The sequence below is a fragment of the Sinocyclocheilus rhinocerous genome, unplaced genomic scaffold (genome assembly GCF_001515625.1).
Source record: "Sinocyclocheilus rhinocerous isolate Xijiao unplaced genomic scaffold, SAMN03320098_v1.1 scaffold432, whole genome shotgun sequence".
NCBI lineage: Eukaryota > Metazoa > Chordata > Actinopteri > Cypriniformes > Cyprinidae > Sinocyclocheilus > Sinocyclocheilus rhinocerous.
In genome coordinates, this window is record NW_015627225.1 from 1,535,883 (window position 1) to 1,552,349 (window position 16,467).

Sequence of the window (16,467 nt, forward strand, 5' to 3'; positions counted from 1 at the left end):
CTTTCAGATGATGTATATGTCTCAATAAATAAATAAAAATTTGACTCTTATGACTGGTTTTGTGGTCCAGGGTCACATATTTGAACCTACTTTTGATTAGTAGTGATGACATAACAATAAATCTTTCTATATTTACAGAGGTTTCCTATTGATTCATAATATTAAATAAGGAGTAGGTTTAAACCTGAAATTTCCAAAAATCCCTGTCATCATCTCCAAAACAGATGTGGATATTATGAAATCGCTGAAATGGAAGTCATGATGCTAATCCTCTGTTTGTGCGTGAGCACTAGCTCCCCCTGCAGGCGGACGCGGATTACAGCAGCGCATACGTAACCTGCATGTGTTTGTGTGTGTGGGGTGGAGGAGAGGAGACGAGAGGACTCAAACTCTGAGCAAGCGCCACATAGAAACGCCAGCGCAGGATCAACAAGACCTTTTAATGTAGGTACACTACATTTTCTTGCTGTGCTGTAGCATACATGTTTAACAGGCAGGGACGAACAAGTGTTTTCCAGGATTTCCGCGAGCTCTTCATGCAGATGGTCCGGTGCAAATGTAGCACGTCATTAAAATGGCGCCAAAATATTAAGTTGAGCAGCAGCAGACGCTGCCCTAAATAAATGTTTGCACGCATTTGGCCTCTGTAGTAATTTCTATAAGCTCCTGGTGTGGTTTGCTTTGAAATTTGGTAGTTACTTTCAATCGCGTAGCTGCTGGCCGTGTGCGGCTGATCTTATTTAACCTAAAAGTTTTAGTGTTGAACCAGCAAATGGCATCAAACGCATGCCCATGTTTTGCAGTTTTAGTGTATATATATATATGAATTTCGGTTATGTTTCAGAAGGGTGTTAGAAAATTTTCCCCGTGCCACGGTCTGGGTTGGTCCGGATTCAGCTCTGCCATGATGTTGGGAAAATAACGGTGGGAAATATTAAACTTTTCTTTGCGTTTGCGTTAGAAGTTAAATCTGCTAAATGTATGTATATGTGCGATAAAATTAGTTTTCTGATCGACGAATGTAACAACATACTTGTATGTTCTTGGTACTATAAGTTGTTGTTTAAATATACGAAAGTGCAGCGGAGGTTTTGTATTAAAACACTGTGAAATTAATTTGGATTCAGTGGGAAAAATAATAATAATAATTTTGTTTTCAATTTCGAACTGGCATTGAAATGGACAGCTATGTGACGTCAAGGGGCGTGGTCTTTCAGTAGCGTCACACACGGAGCATTTGCACTGCGTGAGCTGCTGTTTACATGGAGTGTTGGACGTTGTGTTTGGGCAGAATTATTGGTTTGTTTTTATTGTAATGCAGTTGAAATTAGCAGATGTGAGATTTTGAAGTTGCGTCTTTAAATGTATCTTTACCTTATGATTTAATATTTACAACGATCTATTGACAGAAATGCAATATAATATACATAACTATGTTTGCAGAAGTGTATAAAGACCTTACTTAATTAACCGTTATGTTTTTATTACCTTAGATTGAGCAATTTCTATCTACATACACCGCGGGTCCCCTTACATGATAGTCGCCACCATGTTTCTATATATATATATATATATTTTATATAAAATATATATATATTTTAATGGGTTTGCTTTGCTTAATTAGTCGCATAAATGCTAATAAAAACACGATTTAAGAAATACAAACTCGTGTGGTTTGTATTTCTGTTGTTCCTTAATGAAAAATAGTTCGGCTTTACCCATGTTAAATATTCGATATGTCATATGTGATCAAAAATGTTTAATAAAGCTTAAAACTGGAAAGTGCATTATACAAGGATTGTTTATTCATAAGTTTTATGACTTTTCAGGCATGTGTGCATTGTTCAGAAATTTGACAGTTTGCTATTTTGCAACATGATGGATTGAATAGTTTAAAAATCTAATTTTAATTGAATATAATTTAATTTAATATTAATGGTATTTACACATGACATATATTTAGTATCTAGAGCAAAATAACCTAGTTTGTACGTTTCACGAACATTTCAGTCTGCCATTGGTCGATTCAACAGATAGTCCCGCCCTCAAACCCACGGCATTGGTTGCACCGATGTTACGCTGCGGTGCTCAACCAAACAGCAGCGGTTGGCTAGCTCCACTTTTTGGAGGAAATAGCGTACGAAATTACTTATAAATTGATTCTGCATATTAAGCTCAAATAGAATTATATAAAGTTTAATATAAAGTATCTTAACATAGCCTTCAAGTTTAATTAGGCTTGTAAAGTCTCAGAATCAGAAAAAGTTGCGGCTGGCTGCGGGAAAGCACTCTCAGCAGTCATCTCTGCAGGATCAGTTTTCAGGAATGTTCTGCTAATGTTTGATCAACTTCTGCAGATTTCTGCATCATTTGAAGGCCACGCCAACTGACGATGAAGCGAAGCCGTGTCCCGAGCACCAGTGAGGACTCGGATAATGGAAGTAAGTAGACAGACACTTTTATTTTCTAGTACCAACTTGCCTCGAGTCATTTATATTACCCTTCTGGTAATGCTGAAGTTGCATATTACTAAAGTCACCATGAAATGAAAACGGACAATTCTTAATTTTTCAGTATTACTACTTTAAAATATTGCAATGTTTATTATAAATTATCCATCCACATCATTATTTTTTTTTATTCATGTGCCCTTGTCCTCTTTAATCAAAAACCTCCTCTCCTTCTTAAAACAACATAATTTTTCTGATGCTGTGTGCTGAGGCGGGACAATAATCTGTCACTCACATGAGATCACAGTCATTTAAAGGCAGAGTAAGTGATTTCTGGTAGCCAATGTTGATATTTGAAATCACCAAAACAAACACGCCCCTACCCCAAAAGGGTCTTGCCCCTATTTTGATAGTTCCGTCCCACACATACGTACGCAACCCAGGCAACGATTAGTTCTGTGAAACAAAGCAAAACCAATATTACACCGTGTCTACGGACGTGAGCGGCGCGGCGCAACAAATCCCCGACAGAAAACTGCTGCCGGGTTCTATTTATGACGTGCTGACACAAATTTCAAATGGTTTTCAACGGTCGTTTGATCGCGTCCAGTGTAGGCAGACTTTAGCTGTTGTAGACACGGTGTTACTCACCTATTGAGAAGAAACAAAGCAACCTCGGCGTCCGATCGCAGGCCTCCCCTCCTTGAGTTCTCTCCAGCGCTGGAAAGCTGATCCGATATTTACACGGGTCCTACTTCTTGCATTATCCTTCCGCAGACGTTTTCCTCTTTTGTTTTTTATCCGCCATCTCTATCTCTTTGTCGCTCGGCTCGGTTAATGTCCGTCCCATGCACTGAAAGCTCTCTCCTCCACATCACGAGTAGACACGCCCCTTATTGCTGATTGGCTACAAGTTTGTTTTGCGATTCGGCCCGAATCAGTTTTCTAAAGTGTTTTTGAAAAATCACATACCCTGCCTTTAAAAACTTTATACAGTAAAACTTTTTTTTTCTTTTCATTCTAGATGCCGTTTCACTCAATACAATAGAGGAGAAAAGGCGCTCACAATTCCCATTATGCTGCTTTTAATATTCAGCCCTTTAGTTATAGGAGCAAAACAAGCCCTCTCCTTATGCAAAACTAATACTGCCTTTTTTTCAAACTAATATGACTAATGTTGCTGCTAAAACAGAAATTATCCCTCTTTCTCAGAATGTTCAGCACAAGACATTACATGCATGTTTTTCTGTCTCTTTGAGGTAACTCCACATCCTGGTCTCAGCACTTCAACTCCAAGCACAGGAAACAGAATGGAAAAAGACCCTCAGAGGTACACAGAACTGCCTTACACTCAATACGACCCTAACAGACAGAGATGAGAATGTTGTAGATATGTCACAAATATTTTCATGCATATTCTGATTGTCACATCCTCTTTTTTTCTATCTCCTCCAGGTGTTCAGGACAGACCTGATCACTGCTATGAAGCTGCATGATTCATACCAGCTGAATCCAGAGGATTATTATGAGCTGGCCGATCCCTGGCGGCAGGAGTGGGAGAAAGGGGTTCAAGTCCCTGTTAGTCCCGACTCCATTCCGCAGTGTACAGTGCGGTATGAGGCTTTTTTTACCTGTCAAACTATTTTTATTTAATGGTTGCACTTGATTTATTCCTGTTTTCATTTTTCCTGCAGCACTGTAGCTGAGAAATGCCCCGCTCCTCTGTTCATCAGGCCGAAGAAGCTGATTCGCTCATCTGAGTCATCGATGCTGGGGTACGTGGGTATTCAGACGCTGGCTGATGGCATGTGTCGTTATGACCTGAATGAGGAGGACGTAGTTTGGCTGCAGATCGCTAACGAGGAGTTCAGCAAGATGGGTGAGTCTGGAGTTTTCATTTTACCCATTATGCACTCTTTCACACTGTTGAACCAAATGTCACGTGATGCTAACTGATTTGCTTGTAGGCATGCAACTCCTGGATGAGCTGACGATGGAGCGGGTCATGGAGGAGTTTGAGCGCCGTTGCTATGACAACATGAGCCACGCCATGGAAACGGAGGAGGGACTTGGCATTGAGTACGATGAGGACGTGGTGTGTGACGTCTGTCAGTCCCCTGACGGCGAGGACGGCAATGAAATGGTGTTCTGTGACAAGTGCAACATCTGTGTGCATCAGGTGTGTGTGTTTGTGAGTGTCTGAATGCATGTGTGAGCGCATATGAGTTATATAACAATGTACCTCCCCACAGGCGTGTTACGGTATACTGAAGGTTCCTGAGGGCAGCTGGCTTTGTCGTACCTGTGCGCTGGGCATCTTTCCCAAATGCCATCTGTGTCCTAAAAAAGGCGGGGCTATGAAACCCACTCGAAGTGGCACCAAGTGGGTCCACGTCAGCTGTGCCCTCTGGATACCAGAAGTAAGGATGCATGCACAAACTAAGACTTATAAAATTTTGTTTAGTGCTGTCAAATGAATAATCGCGATCAATCGCATCCAAAATACAAGTTTTTGTTTACATTATAAATGTATGTGTACTGTGTATATTTATTATGTATATATAAATGCACACACATACAGTATATATTTTGAAATATAAACACAACATTTTTTTTTTAAAATATGTACATGCATGTGTATGTATTTATATATACATAATAAATATACACAGTGAACACGCATTATTTTGTAAACAAAAAACTATATTTTGGATGCGATTAATCGTTTGACAGCACTAATTTTGTTAAGAGGAGTGTGTAAACATTGTTGTGTGCTCTTTATCTCTAGGTAAGCATTGGTAACCCTGAGAAGATGGAGCCTATCACTAATGTGTCTCATATACCCAGCAACAGATGGGCTCTAATATGCTGCCTGTGTAAAGAGAAAACAGGAGCTTGTATTCAGGTACACAGCGCTGATGTTTATCATTGTTTTATTATACTATTCATACAGATATTCAAAATCTTCCAGAGGGTCCAAAGTGCATTTTAAACCTAAATATTAATCAGTAATCAGCATCAGTAATTTAAAGTTAAAGCGCTTAGTTTTTCTTCTCTTAATGAAAAAATTACACATACAAAATGAATAGTATTTCTGAAAAACGTTTGAAATGATGTACATTCACATAGGTTGAGGTTATATCAGTATTCTGATAAAAGCTGTTTAATTTTCTATGGAGTGAGTCACCTCATGGGGGCCAGCGAGTTGAGATCACATGACTTCTGTTTATTTCAGTAATCCCCCTCAGCTTTTGAACACTTTCATTTGTGGAATAAATTGCTGGAAAAGAATTGCTGACTGCAAAAAGCAGTGTTATTCATTCAGTTTTCTATTAATATAGTTCATATTTTGAATTTGCTTATTTTTATTTATATTTTTAATGTTATTTTAAGTTTTAATATTTTCATATTATTTATTTTTATTTTTTTTATTTTTTTTAATTCTGTTGAGCTTTGATTTACTCTTAGTTTTTAGTCATTTTAGTACTTATTTTATTTCAGTTAGCTGCCAATTATACAGTATAATATTTATATTTTGTAGATTTGTATCAGTTAACAAAAATAGTTTTTGGGTAACAATAGTAACATTGGTCATTCTTCAGTGGCTTCGATGACTGAACTTTTTTTTCCATGCTACTTAGTTTAAATGTAGAATTTTGTTAATTTATTAATAATCAGAAAAAAAACTTCACATTTTCCCCATGTTCTGTGCTTTAATCCTGAGATCCTGTCTTTCTAAATCCCCCTAGTGTTCTGCCAAAAGTTGCCGTGTGGCGTTCCACGTGACTTGCGGTCTGCAGTGTGGGTTGAAGATGAACACAATCCTCACAGAGGCGGATGAAGTCAAGTTTAAGTCTTTTTGTCCCAAGCACTCAGGCATGGACTGGAATGAGGAAGAGGGAGATGATGACAGGCCAGTGAAGGTCCAGACCAGTCAAGAGAGAAGGAGGAATAGGGGAGTGGACATGTCATCCTCATCACAGCCCAGACTCACACAAAACCCAGAAGAGACCAGACTCAGCGAGCGCAAACTTCGAGTCCAGCAGCTGGAGGACGAGTTCTATCGCTTCGTTGCCGCTGACGAAGTCTCAGAGCACCTGCAGTTGCCCCTGGAAACTGTGGACTTCCTTTTCCAATACTGGAAATTGAAAAGAAAGGGGAATTTTAACCAGCCACTCATCATGCCGAAGAAAGAGGAAGAGGACAACCTTGCCAGACGGGAACAGGAAGTGCTTTTGCGGCGACTCCGTCTCTTCACGCATTTAAGACAGGATCTAGAGAGGGTAAGTTTTGCAAAGCCCTTCTGTAGCCATATTACCTCACATTACCAGTTGAATCAATATAAGGGAAGACAGCAGCAGCCAATCACAGCTCAGGACAGTTAGACGGCAGGATCCCAACTCTGCCTTTTCTTCATGATTTCAAATAAACAGTTAGTGATTTGCACATAGTTCAGTGTGGGTTTTTGTGCTTAAGTATGAAAATAACCATGGCCCAGTATTCAGATATTGGATTCTATGAATAATGTCCTTTTTTATTCAATATTGCAGGTAAAATCAGTTTTTTCAAGGTTTTAAATTAGTGTCATCACTAACATTTGACATAATTTCTGTGTTGCTTTGTCACGCCACAGTCATTACAACACCTGTATCTTTACCATTAGACCATAAAATATGTTGCTAGGCCAACCCCAAATAGAAAATACACACAATTACACCCCCTTTTTTTTTTTCTTTTTCGAATAATAGGCTATGAGCGAAGACGTCAGTAGTGGAGGAATTTGAATAATTTTTTTGGTAATAAGATACCAGATGGAAATGTGGTACAGCTATCTGTGAATTCCAGCTACAAGAATTTTAGATTGGTAACCTGAACACTATTCCCACTGCAAACAGAAACAAAACATTTTTACAGAGTAGCTATTAAGCCTCTAGATTATTATGTGCTGTATTGCCACTGCTGATGAGAACATGTCTTCCATGTGTGGAAACTGACTCCACACTTACAGGGTTAGTTTGCCCAAAAATGAAAATGATTATTTATTAATCCCCATGTGGTTTCAAACCTGTTCATCTTCGGTACACAAATGAAGATATTTTTAATATTCTCTCATATAATTCTTCATTTCAATTCCATGCAACCAAATCACACATTATTAGTTGAAAATACATTGTAAAAGTTATCTATATGAAACCAAGTGTCAATCACTTTAAGTGAACCGATTTCATTTAGGCCTTTGTTCATATATTAACATTGTACATGGATAGAGCAAATTAAATATGATAAACGAAAGCTCAGTCATGCTTGCTTGTCATGCAAGAGAACAAGCCCCATTGGTTTTTGCGTGCCAAGGATGAGAAAATATTAGGAGTATGTTAATTTGTGTTCTCAAGATGAATGAATGAGGTTGAGTAAATGACAGAATTTTTTTTTTGTTATTATTATTTAGTGTGTCTCACCTACATATATGTGTGTTCAGGTGCGTAATTTGACGTACATGGTCAGCCGTCGGGAGAGAATTAAACGAACCTTGTGCCGAGTGCAGGAACAGATCTTTCATCACCACGTCAGGCTGCTCGAGCAGGGACGCATCGCTGGTATGACGCTTACTGCATGCACTTGAGTAGTTGATCCGTCTAGTCTGTTTTGATTTTTTTTTTTTTTACAGTTGCCTTCTCTCCTGCTCAGGTATATCTTCAACTAGACGTTTGGAGGAGGCTATGTTTTACTTTCGGACGGCACCTCCTGTACCTACATCCCCCCAGCCTCTGAAGGGTCACTGCGGCCAGAACAGCGCCCTGGGCACCACTGTTCAAAATCTCGAGAAAGGGAGCAACCCATTTCGAGTCTCAAAGCATATCGAAGCAGACAAGCCTGCAAAGATGCCCCGACTGGAAAGCCTGGTCATGGACAGTGTGCCCAGTTCTGGGGTCGTCGATTCAGGCTCTGGAGCATGTAAGACTGCAGCATCAGCTACAGTGAAACGGTCGGAGGGCAGGCTGAGGGGAGGTGAGTCTCATAGAAGAGATGAGGAAAGCGAGCGCCCCCTGGAGGACAGGAGGAGGAGGAGCAAGCTGTGGGAACAGGTGTCTATAAAAGACAAACTGAGACAGTCGAAGTCTATGGAGGACACAGGGAAGAACGAGACTGAGCATGACAACATGGACGACAGATTACTGCTGTCTCACAGCAGAACCACTGCTAGTTCTGTAGTCACTGCCTCGACCACGTATAACGGATCGCCGAGGAAGACAAACGCAAGCCAACATCAGGGAAAAATAGTGCCAAATGGGCGGCATCTGAAAAACTGGGGCAGTTTCAGAATCCCTAAACGGAATGAAAGAACGTCAACGGGGAAAGATGGACAGGACGGAAATGACGTGGCGGACCAAAATTCTTCCTTAAAAACTTTTAATACAAGTCCCGCCTCCCCCCCACAAATTAGGACCCGGCTGCGGACAGGAAGTGAGAACCGAAGCCACGTGGAAGAGTCTGATCTTGGCCAATCAGAACAGGGCAAGAGGTGTCACGCCCAAAGACTTCGAAGCCCGATGACTAGACGTTACGGTTCGGCCGTGATCCAGCGTGGAGTTCTTGCATCATGAAACGTGTCCAAAAATGTTATATTTCTCATTTTCATTTGCTCTTCAGTGAAAGGCAAACATATTTATTTTTCTATTCTGTAATTTTCTGCTGTTGCTGAAACTATTTTTTTGAGTGTACGTTAAAAACATACGCAGAGAGGTTTCAAAGACCAAACAATTGGCTGATGAAGAAGATAAATAACTTTTTAATGAATGAAACTTTAGATCAGGTGAAAATTACTGGCACAATTTTGAGATGTTATGAGCACTTCCCAGCGTGAAACCAAGGCAGTGCGTCCCACAGAATTACTGCACTTAAAAATATCTGACCACAACAGTCTAAACAGTGTCCAAAACTTAGAAAAGACTTTTTAATTGATTTCTCAGTATTCTGCTAACTTTACAGGCCATCATGTTGTGGCACCTTTTCCTTCTCAGGTGAAATCTGCTTATATTTGTACTTAATTTATAGAGTTATGTCTTGTTTTTCTTTCAAACAAACTGAGCGTGTAACAGGTCAATGCCTTATATGTACTCTCTTTGGTCTCGAAGTAATTCCTTTCCAGAAAAATACAAATAATTAAAAAATAATTCTTTCACTTAACCATATCCTTCAGCAATAGATGGACTCTAGATCAAAGACGGACAATTCCACACTCAGTATGATGAAACTATGACACATACGACGTACGCCATTTTCAGCTCTTTTCAGGAAGGCTTTTAACAATCATTTACTTCCAGTATCCATTACTTTGAATTCACTTTTGCACTTGATATTAAACGATAACACAAGACACTATCATAGGTCTAATAAAGACACTGTTGCATTGAAAGGACTGATCTTCTTGATATGGTTGCCTTGGAGTAGTACTCAAAGTATGTGTTCTTGCATCTTTTCTTTATAGCTGTAAATGTCTTTTCTCATGCAAAATGTGAGTTGATCTCCTCGAGACAAAATGTTGTGCCTGAGTGTTTTTGTTGAGATGTTGCACTAGAACATTAGCCAGAGAGCTTGGTATAAACTGTGTTCACAGAAAAAAATGTTTCTACATGTTTATATAATCAAGCGCTGCTGTATTTTTCTTCTTTCTTTTTCTTTTATTCTTATGCAATACTTTAGTTTTGTTGCAGATTGTGAATAAATTTTCTTGAGGTTACTTCTGGAGATATCTGGATTGCTTGAGAGGAAAGTAGATGTTTTCTGCATTACTTTAAATACAGCTTCAGATTAACAATTGACAAATGATAGACATTGGATCCTACATTTAAACCATGTTTGGAAATCCTTACTTTTTTTGGTTGACAAATTACAAAAGTAGTTTAGTTGGTTCCCATTTGATGGTCATTGTAGTGATGCTAATTGTATATGTGCCAGTCAATGTGATTACAATTAATGAATTGTAATGAGCCAACATTACAATTCATCTTATCTTGACCTGCATTTTATATATAATTGAAAATCTTTTAGAATAATATTTATTAGAATAAAACTGTATATTTGTTAAAAAAAAAAAAAAACTGGTTCCTGTTTTTTTTTTTTTAATCTGGCTGATAAATGATTCATTATTCAGTGATGTAATCAGCTGCAAACTCTCTAATATTTCTGAAAGATTCACTGACCGAGACTGCAAACTCACAAGCAAGTTCAGTGAGAATGAAATCTTTTCAACTGACTCTTTAAAAAGAGCATTTGTTACTGAACTGGGCTTTGTGGTTGCTTCATGCAGGAAATGCCGGCACATCTAAAGATGTAATTAACACCAGCTCACAATGTAACAGCTCAGAGTCTTTTCCAACTCAACAATAGCATTTTAGGCTGGACTTCTAAAATCACAGGTTTGAGTCCCAGGGACTGTATAAACAAAATCTATACTTTTAATGAATCAGCATCTGTCAAATGCATAATTGTAAAATATATACAGAGTATATTGTTTGACCAATCTTTTCTGACAGACCTCACTATTAAGAGTGCAAATGTCATGGTAATGCACAAGTTAAATTGACGGGCATCCTTAACATCTCTAACTGAATTCTGGCTCCCACCAATTCCATTTTTAAGAAGAACAGTTTTCAGCTCAAGGCAGTAAAATATGTTTTACCCTACATTTCATCACCAAATCCAGTGCTAAAAATAAAACTATAATCATGTCACTCCTCTGAAGTGTTCCTCTGGTTCTTCAATATCATATACAGTTTTTTTTTAAAGTGGACTTTTATCAAAGTTCCATAAAATCCCAAACGGGCAGTGAATGTTCGGTTAATGGTGGGTGCTCAGATATGACCGGGCCTCTTCTACTGGTTCTTTGTTCATGTTGGTATGTTAGTATCTTTGCACGTGTGAGTCCAGATAATGTCTGCTATGTGTTATCTACTGATGGCATGTCATGTAACGTCACAATAGTTGAGCCGCTGTTGTTGCTGAAATGCTCCCCATTATTCCGATCCACGTTTGCCAGGTCCACCCGAGGAATGCGGTACCCGTTCTCTGAGGACGCGTTAGACGGCACAAAGCTTCCAGAGACTGAGCTCGCACCCACGTTGCTCATGGCCAGGTTTGTGTTTGTGGTAGAGGACACCTTCTTTCGTGGTTTGGCCGAGCCTACAGCCAGCATCCTGTTCGCATGAGTCCTCCTGTCAGATAAATAATTGTAAAAATGGATTGATAAATAAAACATGTTTTATAAAATAAACAATTGGTAGCATATTGATTAACAGAATTTAATGGTATAGCTATTGGATATTCAATTGTTCATGCTCATCTCCTCTATGGAAAAAAAAAATTTCTATTGCAAAACACTAATAACACCTTTAAAAGTAATTCATATTGATTTTTCATACTGTACTTTGTTTTGATGCATAATTGAAATTGTAGCTTTTAAAACAATATTGTTTTAGTGTTTTATTTTTTAGACAAAAATAGTACATACTGAAAAAATTTATGTAGGACCTTTAATCTATTTTCACTCAGAAATTACTAGTACATTTCACAAATATTCACAAAGAAATGACAAGTAACATTGAATTAAACTTGCATAAAAACACATTTTTAGGTAGAACGACTAAAACATGCCCCAATGATCTGTATTTACAATTTTGAAAAAAAATTTAAAACATTTTTTACAGTGTAGAATTGTAATATTGGCCATTTGTTTATTTACTGGCCATAACATGGAAAAACTGATCTGCCTATTAATATTGGTTTTAATACTGGTGCATCCTGATAAACAACATAAATCAGCTCAGTTCTCGTTACGAAACAGCTATGAAGTCTTTCAAAACATGTTCCTTTCAGCCCTGAGAACATTTTTAAGTGTTCTTCTCCTCTAATAGATTTGGAGAATGTAGTGTGAGCCTGGTTGAAATGAATAGGTCTTAATCTATTTTTAGGCCTCATTACAAGGTCTGTCTAAAATTGTTCTGCTATTGTGAGGAGATAGACAAGGTATTCACCTCATGGTATATAACTCATTCATTATGGTTCACATCAAAATGTTGCCATACCTGTTGTACGTCTTGAGGACTATCAGCAAAAATGTGAGAATGATGATTATACCAATGACAATTACAGCTATCATGGCTCCTGAGCCTGTGAACACAACAATATAGCGAATGATTTATTTGACATATTATGAGTTGGGAAAACCACACATTCCCTATTAATCATTCAATAGAAACATAAACATGAATAAAGCCAAAAGTGCAAGAAAAATATATTTGTAAGCAAAATTCTATATGAAGAAAATCTAACATTTTTAAAGAAGTTAATTTGATCACAAAATGTGGAAAACGATAGTAGAATACGCCATACAAAATTGAATGTGAATTATTAAAAAAATGCTGTAGAACAAGTTCCAGGAAGTAAGGCGAAGTAATGCTCATGTTTCTAGGTTTCTCACTTTCACACAGTGTCAGCTTGAGACTGTCACTGGACGTCAAAATGAGCTTTCCAAATCCATTTGTCCTCCATGTCAGTTGCGCAAATGCATGGAGTACGACAGAAACAGAATCCAGTGGACATCCAGTGTAGACAGAATCATTAATTAGTATGGGTTCTATTTGCTTTAGACGTGTGGTGTCTCAGTAAACAGACTTTATCTGCATAAAGTACAGATCTGAAACGTACTCTGCGTGAGGATTTGTTCTCTAGACTTGGTGACGACTGTGGTGCTCTGTGTGGTTGTGGACTGGGTCACGGATGCTGTGATGGCTCTTTGCATCTTTAGATTTGTCCTGAAAAAAAAAACAAGGAAAAAAAGTTTAAACATACAATACCACTTTGGTTTACAGATTTTAAAGGGATGGTTCACCCAAAAATCATTAATTACTCACCCTCATGTCGTTCCAAACCCGTAAGACCTTCGTTCATCTTCGGAACACAATTTAAGATATTTTTGATGAAATCCAAGAGCTTTCTGACTTTGCATAGACAGCAAGGGTACCACCATGTCCAAGTCTCAGAAACGTAGTAAGAACATCGTTAAAATAGCCCATGTGACATCAGTGGTTCAACCGTAATTTATGAAGCTACGAGAATACGTTTTGTGCACAAAGAAAACAAAAATAACGACTTTATTCAACAATTCTTCTCCTTTGCGTTACCCTGACTTCATTTTGGAGAGTATCACATGCATGCATTCTCGTAGCTTCGTAAAATTACGGTCAGAGAGCTCTCGGATTTCATAAAAAATATCTTCATTTGTGTTCCGAAGATGAACAAAGGTCTTACGGGTTTGGAACGCCATGAGGGTGAGTAATTAAAGGGATAGTTCACCCAAAAATTAAAAATTTGATGTTTATCTGCTTACCCCCAGGGCAAGATGTAGGTGACTTTGTTTCTTCAGTAGAACACAAACGAAGATTTTTAACTCAAACCGTTGCAGTCTGTCAGTCTTATAATGGAAGTGAATGGGAATCACGGCTTTGAGAGTCAAAAAAACATACACAAACAAAACCAAATTAAACCCTGCGGCTCGTGACGATACATTGATGTGTAAAGACACTAAACGATCGGTCTGTGCAAGAAACTGAACAGTATTTATATTGTTTTTTACCTCTGATGCACCGCAATGTCTGAACTGTCTGAGCGAGTGAGGCGTCATCTTCTTCTTGCTTTACGGCGGATCGCAGACTTATAAGTGCATTACTGCCACCTATCTCTCAAATGGACCATTGACACTCCTAATAGAGATTGTAGATAGAGTGTCAATGGTCCATTTGAGAGATAGGTGGCGGTAATTTATAAGCGATCTGCCGTAAAGCAAGAAGAAGAAGAAGATGCGTCACGCGTCGGATGAAGAAGAAGATGTGAATGCGCTCAGGACGCGCTCAGGACAGTTTGGACATTGCAGTAAATCAGAGGTAAATCTACTGAAGAAACAAAGTCACCTACATCTTGGATGCCCTGGGGGTAAACAGATAAACATCAAATTTTCATTTTTGGGTGAACTATCCCTTTAATGACAGAATTTTCAATTTGGGTGAACTATATCCTTAATTTAAAATTCATAAAGAAGGAATGACTTAATATTATCGTTTTACTCAACAACATTTCATAATGTTTTCTTCGTTTTGTGCTGTGCCTTTAGCTCTAATGATTTAAAAAAAGAAAAAAAAAAACTGTTTGCCTTTTACAAAACAAGATGTTAATTAGGCCAAATGGCTGTTTTGGGGAATTTAACCACATTGAATACATGATTCATTATATTTACCGAACTACTAATTAGTTTAGAGACACAATTGTGTATTGTAATCTCAAAACAGTTGTATTGTTTTATGGCTTTTGAGCTGTTCTGCTAATTCTACATGGTTTATCTGGCACCAATTTAAAGATTTAGATTTCATGTCAGGTCCCTATTCATGTACATTAGTTACTTGACAGAGTGATTATGTGTTTTATGTCAATCTGTTAAAGAAAGACTGAGAAGAGTATATCATTCTCCCATATATCTGTCAGCAACAATAAATCTCACGCCCATCAACTTCCCTTTTCTAATAGCTTGTTTGTCATAATTTCAGCACAGTCAAAACACAGCACAGTCTGTCCAGCGTGTTTCTGGGGATGAATTAGAGGCATGGTTCAAACCAGAAGAAATTGGATTTACTTCAGGGTTTTGTACTCGGTGAACTCTCAGCCATGGTGCATCACTGATGTACTGAAATTATACAGCTGCTGTTGGCTGTGGAGTATCCTCGACGATACAATCAGAGCTGCTTCAAAACAAAATGGCATTGGCTATAAAAAGCTTAACAACCCAGCACACACATGAATCCATCCATTTCCCCCCAAATCACTCAACCAGATGCATTCAAACAGTGTAAGTCCTGCAGACTCTCTCACTCCTACAGACTTTTAAGCACAGGTGAAGTCTATTCTTCACCTGCTGATTATATTCAAATAGACGGGCAACTACAAAACATGCAAAACCTTCAGTTTCATAACAGCTATTACACATTCTGACAGCGTGGGCTTCACAGCAGCGGAAGGCCAGAAGAACAAGGTCTTCTCAGTCTGAATGAGCAAATCTGTGAAAAATATGTTTACCAGTTGTCTAATTTTGTGAAATTGTGATGGATTTTGGAGTGAATTACAACCAAAGATTTTGAGCTCATTTGCCTGGAAAATTAGAGATTGATCGATATCAGGTGATATTTGATTTTTTATTATTTGTGTGCATTTTAAAGAGCATTATTATAATTATTTTTTGGCTTCAGTCAGAATTTTAATATTGGAAATTCTTAAGACATTTTTGTGCCTAACAATCCATGTGCAGGTGCTACATATTTACTATATGACATGTTATTATCAACAGATGTCCATCTATTATTTATCACCTCAGGGAAGTGGAAGTAAACAGAATAATCTAGATCTGAAACAAGAATAGAAAACTTTACTTTTGAGACAAAATTTAGACCTTAATAATCTGCATTTATTTATACAGTTGCCAGGCTCATCTGTTATTTTCAGCACGACTTTGTAAAACAGCCTCTTTTGTTCCAGACAGGCCATAATGTCCGAGGCTGGCTCTTATGAGTATTTCTGACAGAAGCAATCAGTGCTGATGGAAAGAAAAACAGCACCTGTACCACCGAAGAACAGCAAATAGTTGTAAATTCTGTTGCCTGAGCTACAAGGTAAATCACAGGACATCAGTGTGGAGCTCAGTTTCACTCCACCATAAAACAGACCATAATACACTCTGAGGTTTCAAGTGTCAGTCTGTGCCACTTGATTTAATTTACAGCCACTTTAAACTCACAGACGAACAGAGCAGCTGGAACAGAACAAGACAAACCTTGAATCCTGCCAGAGCCACATTTCAGCTAAATTCAACTCAACAGTTTAAATCTTGGTTGAAAAAAAAATAATAAAAAAAATAAAAAATAAATATATATATATATATATATATATATATATATATATATATATATATTGT

At 38.0% G+C, this 16,467-nt stretch overlaps 2 protein-coding genes across 7 annotated transcripts in view; one reads left to right on the top strand and one right to left on the bottom strand.

The window, feature by feature from the left end:
- The first annotated feature begins 343 nt into the window (after positions 1-343).
- Positions 344-10,191, top strand: jade1 (jade family PHD finger 1). 2 transcript variants are annotated; one of them, XM_016529515.1, is made up of 12 exons: positions 344-444; positions 845-924; positions 2,358-2,441; positions 3,710-3,780; positions 3,906-4,063; positions 4,145-4,329; positions 4,418-4,629; positions 4,703-4,870; positions 5,239-5,355; positions 6,200-6,733; positions 7,930-8,047; positions 8,139-10,191. In XM_016529515.1, the coding sequence occupies exons 3-12, from the start codon at positions 2,393-2,395 to the stop codon at positions 9,053-9,055; spliced, it is 2,529 nt and encodes an 842-aa protein (XP_016385001.1). In that variant the 5' UTR covers positions 344-444; positions 845-924; positions 2,358-2,392; the 3' UTR covers positions 9,056-10,191. The 2 variants fall into 2 exon arrangements, with proteins under 2 accessions (XP_016385001.1, XP_016384993.1); XM_016529507.1 differs by lacking the exon at positions 845-924.
- Positions 10,192-10,889: 698 nt separating this feature from the next.
- Positions 10,890-16,467, bottom strand: part of LOC107721522 (noncompact myelin-associated protein-like) — a 9,785-nt gene continuing 4,207 nt past the window's right edge. For 3 of the 5 annotated variants that reach the window (XM_016529608.1, XM_016529605.1, XM_016529596.1), the window contains 3 exons: positions 13,158-13,264; positions 12,536-12,620; positions 10,890-11,665 (listed from right to left, as the gene is read on the bottom strand). In XM_016529608.1, coding sequence (XP_016385094.1) covers positions 11,392-11,665; positions 12,536-12,620; positions 13,158-13,251 — 453 coding nt within the window. In that variant the 5' untranslated portion in view covers positions 13,252-13,264 and the 3' untranslated portion in view covers positions 10,890-11,391. Of the gene's footprint in view, positions 11,666-12,535; positions 12,621-13,157; positions 13,265-13,363; positions 13,399-13,839; positions 13,866-16,467 lie in introns of those variants that run through there. The other 2 variants (XM_016529613.1, XM_016529621.1) reach the window with 2 other exon arrangements.

Coding starts and splice junctions, on each gene's coding strand:
- jade1 (XM_016529515.1), top strand. CDS start 2,393: ATGAAGCGAAGCCGTGTCCCGAGCACCAGTGAGGACTCGGATAATGGA. Junction 6,734..7,929: donor TAAGACAGGATCTAGAGAGG/GTAAGTTTTGCA, acceptor ATGTGTGTTCAG/GTGCGTAATTTGACGTACAT. Junction 8,048..8,138: donor CGAGCAGGGACGCATCGCTG/GTATGACGCTTA, acceptor TCTCCTGCTCAG/GTATATCTTCAACTAGACGT.